Below are 16,123 nucleotides of genomic sequence, written 5' to 3' on the forward strand. Positions count from 1 at the left end.
ATGTGTGACATAAATATCCAAATATGTGACTGAGATGTTCTGCTACATGTGAGTGGCTAGATGCGCGTTAAGGAATAATATCTCAATTATTGAACCTACATGAGAACGTACATGAGATTGGTAGCGGGACTGACCTTAATTTTCACGTGAAATGTGAGCTCGATCATACACGTGGACACTAAGACCGGTCTAATAATTGTACGCGTAAATTTGCCTATAAATGCTCATGAAAGAATGTTCATCTGGTCACCACAACAATTTCTATAGCTACTTCCAGTCGATCACATCATTCTTCTTTAGTACATTTTAAACTAGTTAGTCTCCATCTCCAAAACTGTACCAATATCCATGGATTGTAGAATGCAGCTGCAAAATCCTCAAGCTGAGGAACATCAGATACTTCAATGGCAAACCAAATCTGAACCCTCTCACTCAGAACATGATCAAAGACGATCTGCCAATTACAAACCGAACATTTGGAAGTATGCTTTCCTCGAATCTCTTAACAGCCAATTTGATGTGAGTGCTCCCGGCCTAACTTCTTGCTAGCTACTTCTTCGATCACGGTTATACATTAACGTATTACCTAGCTGAGTATATGTACGTAAATGCATGCAGGGAGAATGCTATCTAATTCAGATTCAGAAGCTGATAAAAGAAGTGAAGATATTCTTTGTTGAATGCAAAGAATCAGATTTAATGTCTAAGTTGGAGCTGATTGACAGCATCCGAAAACTAGGCCTCAACAACTACTTTGGACAGGAAATCAAGGCAGCCCTAGATACCATAGCAGCCGTTGAACTGGAAAACAACGGCAATTCCTGCATTGGTTCAGAGGGTGATCTCTATGCTACTGCACTACTCTTTAAGATTCTCAGGCAGCATGGTTATAAAGTTTCACAAGGTATACATACACAGATTAATTCTTAGCTCGTCAGTGGAGTTTTATATCATAGAAATAATCCAACGTATGTATACTAATTCAGTTCAATAAACTTGTTAGATATATTTGGTGGTTTGATCGACGAAATGGGTACATTAAAAACGAGCACATCTGGGAATGTCAAAGGAATGCTTGAACTTTTGGAGGCCTCAAACTTAGCTTTAGAAGGTGAAGATATTCTAGAGAAGGCTAAAGCTTTCTTAATGGCCACTCTCAGAGATACCAGTTCTATGAAGGATGATATAGCCAAGCGTGTGACTTATGCCTTGGAGCTTTCATCGCAAAGGAGAGTGCAGTGGTTCAATGTGAAATGGCACATCAAAGCCTATGAGCAATGCCAAACTGATCAAGTCAACATGAACAGTACTTTACTTGAGTTGGCCAAACTTAACTTCAACATGGTTCAAGCCACACTCCAGAAAGATCTTAGGGAATCATCCAAGTAAGTAAACCAAGAGAATCTAGCTTATGTTTTGAGGAATGAAAGAAACTTAATGTCTTTACTCTTCATCAACAATAGGTCGTAACCTGACTTTCTTATTTGACTGATTGCGCCTTGCGGTTTGATCAGGTGGTGGAAGAACCTGGGTCTCACAAAGAACTTGGACTTTGCAAGAGATAGAATGGTCGAGTGTTTCATGTGTGCTGGGGGATTAGTTTTCGAGACAAAAAACAAGTCTTTTAGAAAATGGCTAACTAAAGTTATCAATTTGATACTTATCATAGATGACGTTTATGATGTTTATGGCTCGTTGGAAGAGCTAAAGCGCTTCACCAAAGCTGTTGAAAGGTAGTTTCAAATGCTGAATTGATGCATGGATATAGGTTTTTTTTTACATAAATATCAAAGTTCGAAAAAGCATTAGGCGGTGTGCACGCGGGGAAACAAATTTGTCAACTACTATTTATTTACTCACCTTGTGTCCACTTTTTTAAACGCATGTCATATGTCCAATTGCTCAATTATTATCTAAATATGAGTTGAGAAAAAACACATGACATAAGTTTAAAAGGGTGGACACAAGGTGGGCAAATGAAAAGTGATCGGTAAATTTTCTTCCGTGTAGTCGGACAACCACCTCCTAGCACCTAGACGGCTAGGCGGCCTTCTAGGAGATTTTGAATTATTAAATATTTATTTATTTTTATACATGTATTTAAATTATTTTTATGATTGAAAATATATAATGATGCTCGATCAATATTAATTTTTAAAATAATCTAAATTCACAATAACTTAAGTGCAAAGTCCATATAAAAATAATAGAACAAAAGATAAATTATAAAACAAATGCAATACTAAATCTCAATTCTTTTAGTTTTTTTTAGTCAACTGATTTTTGACCGCCTATGACTGCCTAGGCGGCCGTCTAATTCGCAAAATGCCGAGGATGACCGCTAAGGCAAAAATTGCAGCGGTGACGGATCTCTTAGCGCCTAAGCGGCCGTTGTTTAGAAAAATAATAAATATGAAAATGCTACTATATATATGTGTCAATTATATATTTTCTTCAATTGATCAGATGGGATGCTACGGAAACTCAACAGCTTCCGGAGTGTATGAAGATCTGTTTCCAAGTACTCTATGACACAACTTGGGAGATTGCTTATGAAATTGATGAGGAGAATGGTTGGAACCAAGTATTTCCTCATCTATGCAAAGTGGTACGAGCCTTACCCGATTCATAGATCCTAATACGCATTAAGCCCTATTTGAGAGTTGCCGCCCCACTAGTCATATTAAATATGACAATAATGAAAATAATACTTTGAATTTGTTTGAAGTAACCTATTTTTCCTATTGTGAACTTCGCAGTGGGCAGATTTCTGTAAAGCATTATTGGTGGAGGCAGAATGGTACCATAAGGCCTACGCACCATCTTTTCAAGTGTACCTTAGTAATGGTTGGATTTCATCTTCTGCTTCACTGATTTTCACTCATGCATTCTTCGCCACGGCACATCATGAGGAGGGAATAGATGATTTTCTGCACATGAATGAAGATCTTGTGTACAATATATCAGTGATACTTCGACTCTTGAACGATCTGGGGACTTCTGCGGTACTTAATTTGAGATTGCATCTTGCTCCGTACGTATTAGAGCTAGCCTAATTTGTATTCTGACAACTATATTAATTAGAGTGATTAATTTCATAACAGGCCGAGCAAGAGAGAGGCGATGCTGCTTCATCAGTCCTATGTTACATGAGAGAAATGAACGTTTCAGAAGAAATAGCTCGAAAGAAGATCAAAAACATGATAGACAATGCATGGAAGAAAATAAATGCAAAATGCTTCAGCCGAGTGCCCGGAATATCTTCATTTCTCAACATCACCACAAATATTGCTCGTGTAGGGCACAGCCTTTATCAAGATGGTGACGGATTTGGTGATCAAGAGCAAGGGACTCGAGGACGTCAGATCCTATCTTTGCTAGCTGAACCTCTCTCTTAATACCTTCATATATAGAGTGATGATAGATAGTTATGGTGATAATTATGTAGTTAAATAGTGGTGATCGAATAGTGAGAAAGTAGGGGTTCTGTCCTACTGTTTTTTTTCTTCTATAACAGATTATTGGTGGTAATTAATGTCAATGTCGGTACGAAGATTTGTGGCTGTACGTAAACAAGTGTGTTGAGATCTCCTTGTATAAACTGTGTTTTAATTTTAGACTGAAATGAATTTATGCAGATTTCCCAACAATTGTTTTTAAAATTTTAATGGAAATTTCCCAGCGCGCGAGAGCGAGAGAGCGAGAGGTCGGTCTTCAATTCAAAAACGCCAGGGAGGCCAGGCCCGACAGTAATAGACAGTTCATGACCGAATTGCCATGGTGGAGCTTGGAGTTCACGTGCAAAATAAGGTTATGACAGTGAAAGCCCGAAAATTCTTCCATTTCATTGGCTGAAGGTTCACAATCGGCTAATCTCGCTAAAGTGGTAGCACCACAACCACAAATTTGGGTCAATCCCACGCGCTGTTGGTGCAATTGTGGATTTGTTTCAAAAAGTAGCTGCATCTGGTCCCGTCTCTTCTTCCTCTCATATGGCCCCCTTCTCATCTTCTTTTCTCATTTTATATAAACAAAACTAAAGTAAACGTGGCCCCATAGTGGCATCATAGTGCCACGTGTCTTTACTTAAATCATAGAATTATGAAACAATATATAAATTCTTTCAAAATAGCTAGGTTGTTTGAAAAATTCTCAAAAAAATTATTACAGTCCTAGAATAATGCGATATGTTCGAGCATATAAAAACTTTCGAATATCAATGACAGGGAGACACGGTTAAAAATTATTGCAGTCCTAAGATAATGCGATATGTTCGAGCATATAAAAACTTTCGAATATTAATGACAGGGAGGTACGGTTACCCTTATGCATGTAAGATGATGCATATGGCTTACTACTTAATTGAGATCCATACATCAACGAATGTAAGTAAATTTTGAACCATAACCATATTTTACTGTCATGGTCGAATATTGATTTTTCCAAATTTAGTCACGTGAATCTGATTGTGGCATATTACAGTGGTATATATTGTTTCATAGTTTATATATAAGTGTGTGTTTCCAAACCAATTCTACTAGGGAAATTAAATTTTAAAAAATCATGATCACCTCCTAATAGTCAAATTTTAATTTTATTAAATTTATCATATGACTCATAACATGTAAACTATAGTGGTATAACTAATTTCATAGGTGATATGTACTTTGGAAATGAAACATGGAAAACCCATAATATGTTTCCATACAAAATGTACCTAGGAAATGAAACATGGAAAAATCGTCCATAGGATGTCATCAGTATAATGAAATATGTCTACGATATAAAATTCATATATTTCCGTGAACGGTTAGGTCTCCATTCACGTAGCTAACATTAAGCATCATTCTTTCTCCCTAAGAGCAACTATGTGGTTAGGTGATACATATTTCAAAATTTTAGATAGAGCACATTACCGTAATAGTGGTTTTTTGGGGCAACTTTTTGAAGTATCCGACCCATTTACTACAATTTTGGAATATTTAAGTTTCTTATGACTAATTATGATGTCAGAATTGACACATGAGACAATTAGAAATGAACATCTGTCAAAATACTTATTCATTTGGTTGTTTGAAATAATTTAATATAATATCAAAAAATAATTCCCCCAGATTTGATGGTTAACCATTTTTAGATTTTATCTTTATATTAATTACAATTAATTACACATAACAATTGCAAAAGAAGTCTTCCAATTTTCCCTCATTCTTAACTCGCCATGGCTAACATAAATTACATGATCATGGGATTCATGGCCTCCTCCAAAGTCCCATTCTCAGCCCATTCTTCCCCAAACGCAAAGCCCAAGCTCTTTCCTCGATCTCCAAATCTCCATCCCCATCACCAAATTGTCCACCTCCTCCGATTTCTCAAATCCTTTCTCCCAAATCATCGTCACCTTCTTCATCATCGCCCCGCTGTCCCTCACCACGGGGATCGAGAAGTCGGCGGTCTTCGACCTCACCCTCCAAATCTAGGGCCAGACAGTTCTTTTTAGGGGTGGGCACGTTACGGGATGGGACGGGACGAGGCTCATCCCACGTCTCATCCCACTCTTTTCAATCGGGACGGGACAAGAGTTTTTAAGAATGCATCCCACTCGGGATTAATCCCGATTGGGACGGGACGGGACAAATCCCACATTCCTATGAAGTTAAATAAAAACCTATATTTTTACTTTTTCATAAAAAAGTAACATTCAATAATGACATTTTAACAACAAAAAAATGCATATTATGTTCAAAATATTATAATTTACCATTAATATTTGAGTTGATATAATTTTGGAGTTATTAAGAAATTAGTTTCATTTTGATACAAATATATAAGAATTTTTAAGTTTTCATTAAAGGTGGGACGGGAAGGGACGAAGCGGGATATAAATTATTCGTCCCACGTCTCGTCCCACTATTATGAAACGGGACGGGACAAACATTTTTAGACCTCCGTCCCGTCCCTATAAATTTTGGGACGGGATCAGGATTTCCGTTTTTTATGCCCACCCGTAGTTCTTTTGGCACAATTTGTCACCGTCGTCGACATGACATCACTGGGATGATTGTTTTTGACTCCAAAGTAAGGAAATCTTTTCGGCTTCCCTTTGAAAATTGAAACAAGAATACCCAAGAAGACTTTAACATAAACAGATGTGTGGTGGAAGTGTTGAACTCTTGGAGTTGATCAGAATAATGGTAGAGACCCATGCGCTTGAAAGCTAAAATTGAGGGTTTCAGACTTTCAGGAGGTGACTGACCTTTGGGGAAGGAGTGTGTGGTCTGTTATGTCAAACAACTATTAATGGGTTTAACACGCGTGAAGAAACGCGCCGTTAACAGACAACAAGTGAACATTCATTGGGTGGAGGGAAGAAGCTCCGGTGAAAACCGGCCTGGTCGACCGTGAAACTCTGACGCATCTAATTTCTACTACATGCTTGTTTGCATATCAAAGAAAAATTTATAGCTGGAGCGTCGTCCTTTTATCTTGCGGTATAACCGTATAACATATACTTAATTATAATTTTTTTAAACCAAAATTATAATTTTATTGAACTAAATTTACAATATTGAGAACAAAGTTACAACATGTGTTTTTCTATATTTATAAATAACTAAAAAAAGTTATCACATTAACAATTATTTGTTCATAATCTTATAAAATGTTATGGGTGAAATAATTACAACTAATATAACTATATTTACCCAAAACATCACTTTATTTACTACAATGACAATAAATTTGTTGTGATATCAGGGCCGAAATATCACATACCTCGAGATACCTAAGAAAATATACCTCGAGATACCTAAGAAAATTACAGCTCGTCATCTTCAAATTACTTTCATTTCCAAATTACGGATTCTTGGTATGCAATCATGCATTGCAAAACCCTCAATCTCATATATAAGGCTTTCATTTCCAACGCCAGATAAAATCCGAATTGATGAAGATTAATCCGAACAGCTAGTAATTAAGTACGCGCAGATGTATGCAGGTAGAAAATCATCGATCGAATCAGATTCAGAAGCAAATAGAAGCTGTTAATCAAGGAACTCTTTGAAGTAAATCAGATTTAATTAGTACTTTAGTAGTGAAGTTTGACGTGGTCTGAAACTGCTTTGATTTGACAAGAAAATCAGGCAACCTTTGTAATTGTATGCATGCAAGATGATGTTGTCTTTTAACATATCTACTATTCTCGGATGATAATCCAGTTTCCTAAACTTTCCCGGTATATTTAGGATGATAGAGTGCCCTACAATCAGTACGATGTGAAAGGAATGCTTGAATTTTTGTACACCTCAAACTTAGCTTTTGAGGAGAAAATATCCTAGCTGGTCGGTCACTCTTAGAGACACCAATACTATTTCCGTTTTTCCTTCGGTCTGAACTTCGTACTTGGTTATGTGCGATGATATACACAGTATGCAATAATTCCGACCGAGAATGTGGCTACGCATTGGAGGCAAATTCAATCACAAAAGGGAGTGCAGTGGCTTCACGTGCAATGCAACATCAAATTAGGCCTACGAGCAAGACAATACAAAAGATTATATTCAAAAATCTTATTCTCATGGAGAAAAAACTATAACCAAACATAGTTCGGACAGAGCCCGCTCAAACATAATGTCTGAAATATATATTATACATTGATATATAATAAATTTTTTCACTAATAATTTTCAAACGCAAATAAAATGTATTCAAAAACTTTAAAAAGGCCCAAGCAGATAACATAATTGGACCTGGGCTTTCTTAGGCTTGGGCCTTATCATTGTTGTACCCAATAATAAACCTTTATCGAGCTTCGTGCCCAAAAGGACAATAGCTCGGGCTGTGGAGAATATTATATTACATAGGTCGGTGGATGATCAAACGGCTGAGGCGAGAGTATTAAACACAAACCCAACACACCTCCGTCATCTGATTTAACGAAAAACAGTACGGACCCGAAAACTGGTGGGTCAAGTCGTAACAGCAACAGACACAGAGAGATAGAGAGAGAAGCAGAGGCGCGCGATCTCTCTATCGACTCCGGCGGGTTCTCAAGGCCTCTTCCACCTCTGCTCCTTCTCTAATACGGCGTCGTTTTTGCTCCCCGAGCTTTAAATATAAGGCTGAGAAGGATTTAGAGGCTTCGATTGCGAGAGAGAGAGAGAGAGAGAGAGAGAGAGAGAGAGAGAGAGAGAAATGTCGAAGAAGAAGGTGAGCGGGAACACCATGACGCTCAAGGACTTTCACGGCGGCTCTATCCCCTCCGATCTCCCTCTCCCCTCTGCTCCCGGTGTGTAAGTCCCTTTTTACCCCTCTCCTTCTTCCTTCCTTTGTTATATTATGTTATAATCTTTAGGATTAATCAGGATGATTAAATCGATGAGATCTTGTGAGTTGTGTATTGGATTTAGATTAAACCCTAGCTAATGATCAAAGGATTATTTGGATTTGTTTGTTGTAGAGTTGTTAGGCCGACGGATCGTCAAGGTTATGACCGGCCGGCCACCTGGGGCAACCCGATGGGGCGGCCGGATCACCGGTCCCGGCCGCACACGTCACCAGCTACCAGGCACTTTGATGACAAGACTCCGTTTCTGGCGCACTCTGTACACATTGGCCGGAACTTTGATGAGGATGAGCGGAAGCCGCTGGACGGCGTGTCGGCGCCGCGCCGCACTATAAGTGAGGACAGCGTGAGGGCGGTGCCAGCGTGTACCAAGGCGAAACAGCCAGTTTTTTCTTCCCCTGGGGGAGTGTCTGGCGTGCAGGGATGGGGTGCAGCACCGCTGTCACCCAGGGGAGGAGGGAGTAGTTACTCGGAGAGGGTTAGCGAGGCGGCACAGAGTGGGAGTGGTAATGGTGGGCGTGGCGGTGGCGGTGGTGCTCAGCCGAATGCGTGGGTGGTGAGGAAAGAGATGGCGGGTGTTACTGAGCCGGTGCAAGCTGTGTGGTCCGGACAGAGTGCTGTTGTGAAGCTGGCTCATGCGAGTGCGCTTGAGAAGGTGTCTTCTGGAAGATGGCAGTCAAAGCCTTCAATTGAGTATCAGGCAAATAGTATGGAGGTTGCTAGGTCGGTCGAGACGGAGAGTGGTGTACATTCTAGGGGTTATGGTAGTGACGGGAGGATGGATGTGATAGTTGAGCGGCAAAACTATGATCCCAGCTTGGCAAGACAAATGGAAAGAGGTCTAAAAATTGATGATGGCATTCAGAATGCTAGGAAAGAGTTACCGGATTACGAGAGGGCTAGGGGGCCTATCATTTCAGAAGTATTAAAAGAAAGGAACCCAGTAGTTAGGAAGGAGTTACCTGATTATGAGAGGGGTAGGGCACCCATGGTTTCAGATGTAAGAGAAAGGAAGCCAATTGTGTATAGTAACAGGGCTCAACCTGCTCAATCAGATGATAGATATGTGCAGCCGGAAGTTCAGCCCTTTGCTTCTTCAGAACCCGTAGAGCGCCCTAAGTTGAAGTTACTTCCGAGAACTAGGCCAGTGGAACATTTGGAAGATCCAGTTGGTGATCAGACACAGGTATTTAGAATTTATGTGTTTCGGTATTATTATCTTTCTCAAATACAGTCACTCACACTTAATGAAATCATTTCACATTCTTTGGTTGACTACAGGAGTACCAGCAACCTGTTTATGTTGAAACTGTCAATGAAGCGTATGGAAATATGAATTATACGAAACCTGGTTCAGCAGGCTCTGAGACTGGGAAACTGGCTGTGGAGCGTCCAAAATTGAATTTAAAGCCCCGGTCTCAACCTCTTGAACAATTGGAAGTAATTGCTGAAAGAGAGAGGTAATGTTTCTTTAGCACTATTTTGATTGCCGCAGACTTAATCTATTTGCCTTTTCTATTTAGTGGGTGAATGGAAATATGTAAGCTGACTTAAATATAAGAGATCATTTGGTACTGTGCAATAATGTTTGCTCATTTCCGCATGCAATCTTATGAGTACATTGTTTATTATATGGTGTCTATTTCTTTCGGTCCTAACTTTGTTGGTTGAATAAACGGGAAAATGGAGCACGACTTTGGACCTACACTTAATGCTTTGTAACGTTGTTGTTTTGACCATTTATATTTGCATTCAAAGAAGCGAGATATCTCATTCCAGATTTGGTAAGATATTTGGTAAACAGCCCTTATGATGAAGGGAAGAAGGGGGATCATCTATCATGGATGTAGTCTATGTCTGTGTAAATAAGAATCATATGTTCAAAGAGCATTTTAAGAACATAGGGCACTGGTTTCATATCAAATATGGAATTGAGGCTTACTTACTACATACTTTTAACTTCTGCATATTATAGATAAAATCTAAATTCTGAAATTCCGAAGAGTTGCCATTTATTTCTATTTTGTTTTCATCTGTTTACCCTCTACCTTCTATCAGGCATATCGCCTAATACAATAAATGAGTTTTCTTGTACTCCACAGTCCACACCTACTACTGTTATTGCATCTGATAACAGTATGCACAATATTTTTTGCATTGTCCTGCTATTAGAAATGGAAGAAAATAAATTTTGGACTTCTGCAAAAATATTAAAAGAAGTAATTCCTTGGCTGATATATGAGTTAAATCTATATTTACAGATGTAAAGATGTGTTATAAAATTTCAAGCCTTCCCCCAATTTCATCTGTTCAACTTGAGTATACACGGGTGGAAGACTACAATATAGAGTAAATATTTTCGTTGAATTCGTAATATGGGAGAATGTGATACTCTGCATTTGTAGATGGTCTTTGCACAAGTTGTCCTTCTTTTCTATAAATATCTTAGTTCTACTCTGGAACTTGCAATTAACAGTTGAAGATATCGTGCAGGAATGCGTTGTTTGGTGGTGCTCGCCCTCGAGAACTGGTGAGTCTTTACATCTAAGTTTGAAATTTGAGTTCACATATGTAACTTCGTGGTTTTGTTTTTAGGGGAACTTTTGCAAGTTCTTTTTTTGCGCTTTTAAGTGGTTGTATCCAAGACACAGCAATTCTTTAGTTTATATTCCTGTAGCATCCCCTTGCCTCAATCCTCTAACTATTAATAATTGCTGCTTTTACTTTCCATGACTCTTAATTGCTTAATAAGCCTAAAATCATTATGTTGAACGCTCAGGTTCTGAAGGCACGAGGTGTTGATGATGTTGTGATTAACAATTCTGACTTGGTTCAGCATTCTGAAAAGTATGGCTTCTTTTATATGTCAAAATGTTCTGATAATAATACACTTTAATTTGTGTATTTTCTTACAATATATGGTTTATTGCTATTTGAAGGGTTGAACATCATGTTCCCAGGGTTGAAAATCATGTTTCAAGAGCTGACCATCATGTGCTGAGGGCTGAACATCATTCTCCAAAGCTTGATAGAGGTCCTGGGCATGTAAATCCTACTCGCCACCCTGACAAAGCTGACAATCAGTCTTTTGATCAGAGAACCGGAAATAAATTTGATAGGAGGGATAATCAAGTTGAGAGAGTGGATTTGCAGAAGAGGAACTGGCGTAATGATGGGAGGAAGAACAATCGAGAGACTGATAGGCAGCAGCCACAACAGTCGGAGAGGCCACCATCACCAGAGACCTGGCGGAAGCCTGAACTGCCAAAACCATCATCTCCTGATGGTGCTAGCCTGCACCGTGGAAAAGCAGCTTCAGCTCTTGAGCTTGCGCAAGCATTTTCAAGATCAGTGTCAGATCCAAAGTTAAATGATCGGATTTCTAACCAAAGGGGCATTCCTACCCGCGGTCAAGTACCTTTTTCACGGCTGATGGGCCCAACCCCAAGGCCTCAGATAAATGGTTACTAAGTGCCTCCATGATTCTATGTCCTTCTGGTGTAGTTCATGGTATACAGATTCAGAGTTTTACGGGTGATTCTATTCAGATGAAGTCTGCTGGATGAAAGAAGACAGAGATTCCCTAGCAAGAGTAGTGCCTCAACCAGATATTTCCAGTTTCATCGGAACAAATACTGCCATACAAAACTGCTTGCAATCTTCTAGCCTGAGTGGTGTCTTTGTCCCTGCAACATGTTGTTTTCATATTAATTTCTCTTATCTTTTTCCGGGTTATCACCATTGTCAACTGTATTTGCTCTCACCTTAAGAAGTGCTCTATTGCCTATTTTATTTAAAAAAAATGAGGCCAGTGTAGCAAGAGTTAAATTATAGATTTTTTTTATCTAATGAGTCAGTTTAGAAGTGTGGAAATATTGTGATCAGTTGCTTTTACAATTTTCTAGGAAATATCTAATTTTACTTCATTCTTGTTCTGTTTATGGTTGCTTTATTTTAGTTATTTGCGCGCGAAAGAAATTACAGTAGATGATGCTTGTGTTTGTTAAATTCTGGGCATCAAGAAGAAACATATGTTAATATTAAAATAGAGTAAAGCTAGTTGGATCTATAGTGGGATTAGTGGCAATTCTGAAGATTATAATATGTAATTATTTCGGGGATTGTGAACCTTAATGACGATTAGATTTTGGGTCATGGGGTTAACTATGTCCCTCAACCTTTGTTTTTAGCTAATTTGGTGATTCGATTTTAATCCTTTTTAAAGTGCCAGATTTCCTCTTATTCCCTCCATTGTCTCTCTTCACTACCAGCAGATATAGTCTTCAATGCTCTCATATTTACTCATAAACAGCAGATTCAAATTTCAAAGTCAATACTTCAACTCTCTCTTTTATATTCTCCTTTTTGGGTCACTGTGGAAAGTACATATGTTGCTCCTGACTCCAAAACCTCTCTTCAAGTTTGCATGGATGATCTGCCTTTGATTTGAGATTTTCTTCTTTGCTACTTCTCTAGCAATGGCAATGTGCTGTGATCTCCAAGTCGATGTCAATGGTGAAGAAGTCTTCCTGGTGAACAAGGTAATGCTTCTCCATTTATGTGTATAAGATCATTGTTCTTAAATTATGACTGTTTCCAAATGAAGAAACCTGAGATTTGTAACTTCTTTAGCCCTTTGTAATGGAACTGCTACTGGTTTTCTCTTTGTTGGTGATCGATATCGGATACCATTGTTTGAGTTCAATAGGTTACTTCTTTAGTTTCTGTGCTTGTTTATTCTGATTTTCTGCAGAGAGTTGTTGTTTTTCAGTCATGATTATGCAGCCATGCGTTTTTTTTACATGACCATTAACTTGCACCTACTATTACAGAAGGAGGTAGTTATGTAGGGCTCATGTCCTTCTATTTTCATTATCTGAATTTTATGGAATTTGTATGAGAGATTTCCACTAATTTCCAACGAATTAAATTAGGACCACCCCTACAATTTAATGTATAAAAGCGACCTCTCACAAAATGTTCCTGTGGATTCCCCATTGGGTTGTTGAGTGAAAATAATTAATTATGCCTTTGTTGGGTCTGCTAGTCTCTAGCAGCTCAAATTTTGTGTGCTTCTTGTTCAGAAAGTTCCTTATCTTGTTCATCAATGAAAAGAGTGCTATAATGCAACCAATAACAGTGCCATATATCATGCAGAAAATACTGGAATCTTTCTCTAGTCGATTCAGCAAATTGTTTGGTAAACCGATGGGTATAACGAGCCTCAAAGTGATATTCCATGACTTTCCTGGAGGTGCAGAGGGTTTTGAGCTTATGACAAGGTTTTGTTACAGTAATGGAAGAACTGAGATAACTCCTTCCAACTTAGTCCTTGTGTACTGCATTGCCGATTTCATGGAGATGGATGGTGATATACTCTTGCAAGCTCAAAGCACTCTCAAAGGTATCAGCTCTTGGTCATGGTCTGAGCTTCTAGTGGCTCTGAAGCAGTGCCAAGATTTGCTTCCCCCCTCAAATTCTTCATTGATATTGCATTTAGTCATGGACTGCATTATAGGCAAGCTTTCTTGTCCATCTGTTCCAACTCTCTATGATAATACTTCCACGGAGAATGTGAGTAGTTTCCAGTTTTCTGGTGGTACGAGCACCATTTATCACCTGAAAAGCAATCGCTCTATGAAAACATGGTGGTTTGAAGACGTGATGTTTTTAAATACTACTTTGATCAAAATGGTTATAAGAAGCCTGATATCCAAGGAGGTTGAACAGTCTACAGTTTTCAAGTTTCTCATTCGTTATCATCAATCAAAGTGTTCTGGTGCCAAATCAGAAGAGAAGTACAAAATCACAGAGGTTGTTATTGGTTTACTTTCTCTGCTTGATCGAAGCTCCCTTTCTTTCAGGGGATTATTCAACATGTATCAAGCAGCTTTGAACATGAAATTAGGCAAGAAGTGTAAAACCAAGTTGGAGATTATGATAAGTTCACAGCTGGATGAAGCAACAATTGATTATTTACTTGTCCCATCTCCTCGTGGGAAGAAGTATGTTTATGATGTGAATTTGATTTTGAGGTTAGGTGAATCATATCTTCTTCAAGAAGGGGATAATTTACCCCAGATGAGTCACTCTACAAAGGTCGCCGAGTTGATGGACTCATATCTTGCAGAAGTAGCTCCAGACTTTCATTTGAAACCTTCAAAGTTTGCAGCATTAGTTTTGTTGTTGCCAGCGTCTGTTCGAGAATCTCATGACAGACTTTATGAAGCCATTGCTGTATATTTTAAGGTATGCTAGTCCTAATTAATGTGTCCATGTATACAAAATCAGAAAAGTCATAATCTGTGTTCTCTTTTCTTGAATGCTACTACTGACTTGTAGTACCTGACAGTGCCACACTGGTCTATATGAACAAGAGAAGCTGACTATCTGTTGTGCACTCAACTATAAGAAGCTCTCAGCTGAAGCTTTAAAACAAGTCCCTTGCACAAAGTTCCCATCGAGGAGAGCAGTTGAAGCTTTCAAGAAACAGCAATCCAACCTCAGAAGCTTTCTCCAGGACTTCTACTACATCGGAACCAAGGATGAAAAAGAGGAAATTGATCCAGTCCTACTTGACGCAAAGGATCTTGATCTCCCTACAAAGGCATTGGAATTGAAAAGGGTTTTCGGGGCAGTGCAGATACAAGTGAAAAATGTAATCAAATCCAGATTGCCCTTTCAGACAACCAATAATCGATACTTGCCAAATCTCTTTCCATAATACAAAAATTTACAAACTTTAGCATGTAAATTTTTCAAGAGAATCTGTGCAATTTATTCTCCTTCCTTCCTATCTAGTATCTTTTGAAAATGCATAACTATCTAGTTGGAGTAGTTGAGTTTAAGCAAGACAGTTGAGCACTGTGTGAGGACCAAGACCATAAGTTACACTTACAAATGAGCATTTGGATGATCGCTGGAATTGGATGTTTCTAAAGAATATCGAAGTGAGGTAAAGGGCACGAAGAACCATTATGCAGAAATCTATACTGAAGTTGCAGAAACCAAAGCATTTTTACCAATTCATGACTGTAAAAAGATACTGGGAGTAATAGTTTCATGATTAACAGTAGTACAGAAAGGCACTCAGTCAACTGTGGATGTGGTAAAATACTATAATGCAATTGGGGGTGTGCGCCTGTTTGTGTGAACCAAATATATTGCAGATAGCCAAGGAAATAGAGCTTCATACTGGATGAACTTCAAGACCAACATTTGTTTCTTGGAGGTAACTCCTAGACCAACATTACATTTTCTAAACAAAAACATTTTTGGTTACTGTGAGACTATTAGACTTTGAACTAGTTGGAAGCAGTGATCATTTAATGAATCGGACAAGCCAAACAGAATCGAAATTCCAAGTCATTTAGGCTTCATGTGTTTCTTCAGGCCCCAAGAGGCCAAGACCCTCCAGTTGGTGAATAAGAAAACGCAGGGGTACAATTGTCTTTCACAAACTTCTCCGGTCTTCTCCGGCCATTATACAGAAACTTCCAGAGATTATCCGACAAGTATTTGAACGTGTGAAATGCCTACACTGGTGGAAACGTGAGACTCGCACTAAACGTGGACGAATACGTGCTGAAAACGAGCCAATTCGTTCGAAGTCTTTACTCAAAAAGACAGTTATACCCTCAGTAAATAGAGCCATAGACAGAGAAACGGCGCGTCGTTTGGTAACATTACTAACATATCAAAAACTACTGTTGTCTCCAGAGAAACAGACGATTGAGACCAAAGAGCAGAAGGAGAAGGTAGACGAAGCGCCACCGCCGG

The 16,123-nt window shown here is 38.8% G+C and overlaps 3 protein-coding genes across 4 annotated transcripts; all 3 read left to right on the forward strand.

Moving 5' to 3' along the window:
* Nucleotides 1-290: 290 nt before the first annotated feature.
* LOC126789204 ((E,E)-alpha-farnesene synthase-like) lies at nt 291-3,518 on the forward strand. The gene is made up of 7 exons (XM_050515297.1): nt 291-519; nt 619-904; nt 1,004-1,385; nt 1,515-1,733; nt 2,467-2,608; nt 2,760-3,005; nt 3,105-3,518. Exons 1-7 carry the CDS (start codon nt 349-351, stop codon nt 3,396-3,398), a joined length of 1,740 nt encoding a protein of 579 aa, XP_050371254.1. The 5' UTR covers nt 291-348; the 3' UTR covers nt 3,399-3,518.
* Nucleotides 3,519-7,954: 4,436 nt separating this feature from the next.
* On the forward strand, nt 7,955-12,283 carry LOC126789203 (uncharacterized). Of its 2 annotated transcripts, none has more exons than XM_050515295.1 (6): nt 7,955-8,291; nt 8,459-9,530; nt 9,626-9,804; nt 10,838-10,874; nt 11,124-11,191; nt 11,284-12,283. In XM_050515295.1, the coding sequence occupies exons 1-6, from the start codon at nt 8,194-8,196 to the stop codon at nt 11,813-11,815; spliced, it is 1,986 nt and encodes a 661-aa protein (XP_050371252.1). In that variant the 5' UTR covers nt 7,955-8,193; the 3' UTR covers nt 11,816-12,283. The 2 variants fall into 2 exon arrangements, with proteins under 2 accessions (XP_050371252.1, XP_050371253.1); XM_050515296.1 differs by having other exon boundaries at nt 11,305-12,283.
* Nucleotides 12,284-12,624: 341 nt separating this feature from the next.
* Nucleotides 12,625-15,068, forward strand: LOC126789207 (BTB/POZ domain-containing protein At3g22104-like). Its single transcript, XM_050515299.1, has 3 exons — nt 12,625-12,885; nt 13,502-14,593; nt 14,697-15,068. The coding sequence occupies exons 1-3, from the start codon at nt 12,823-12,825 to the stop codon at nt 15,066-15,068; spliced, it is 1,527 nt and encodes a 508-aa protein (XP_050371256.1). The 5' UTR covers nt 12,625-12,822.
* Nucleotides 15,069-16,123: the final 1,055 nt, after the last annotated feature.

This window comes from Argentina anserina, chromosome 3, assembly GCF_933775445.1.
Source record: "Argentina anserina chromosome 3, drPotAnse1.1, whole genome shotgun sequence".
In the NCBI taxonomy this organism is placed as follows: Eukaryota; Viridiplantae; Streptophyta; class Magnoliopsida; order Rosales; family Rosaceae; genus Argentina; species Argentina anserina.

Excerpts from the sequence above, each read along its gene's own strand:
- LOC126789204 (XM_050515297.1), top strand. The coding sequence starts at position 349 with ATGGATTGTAGAATGCAGCTGCAAAATCCTCAAGCTGAGGAACATCAG. Across the intron at positions 2,609-2,759 it reads TTCCTCATCTATGCAAAGTG|TGGGCAGATTTCTGTAAAGC; the intron begins GTACGAGCCTTA and ends TGAACTTCGCAG. Across the intron at positions 3,006-3,104 it reads ACGATCTGGGGACTTCTGCG|GCCGAGCAAGAGAGAGGCGA; the intron begins GTACTTAATTTG and ends ATTTCATAACAG.
- LOC126789203 (XM_050515295.1), top strand. The coding sequence starts at position 8,194 with ATGTCGAAGAAGAAGGTGAGCGGGAACACCATGACGCTCAAGGACTTT. Across the intron at positions 10,875-11,123 it reads GTGCTCGCCCTCGAGAACTG|GTTCTGAAGGCACGAGGTGT; the intron begins GTGAGTCTTTAC and ends TTGAACGCTCAG. Across the intron at positions 11,192-11,283 it reads TTGGTTCAGCATTCTGAAAA|GGTTGAACATCATGTTCCCA; the intron begins GTATGGCTTCTT and ends TGCTATTTGAAG.
- LOC126789207 (XM_050515299.1), top strand. The coding sequence starts at position 12,823 with ATGGCAATGTGCTGTGATCTCCAAGTCGATGTCAATGGTGAAGAAGTC. Across the intron at positions 12,886-13,501 it reads AAGTCTTCCTGGTGAACAAG|AAAATACTGGAATCTTTCTC; the intron begins GTAATGCTTCTC and ends TATATCATGCAG. Across the intron at positions 14,594-14,696 it reads CCATTGCTGTATATTTTAAG|TGCCACACTGGTCTATATGA; the intron begins GTATGCTAGTCC and ends AGTACCTGACAG.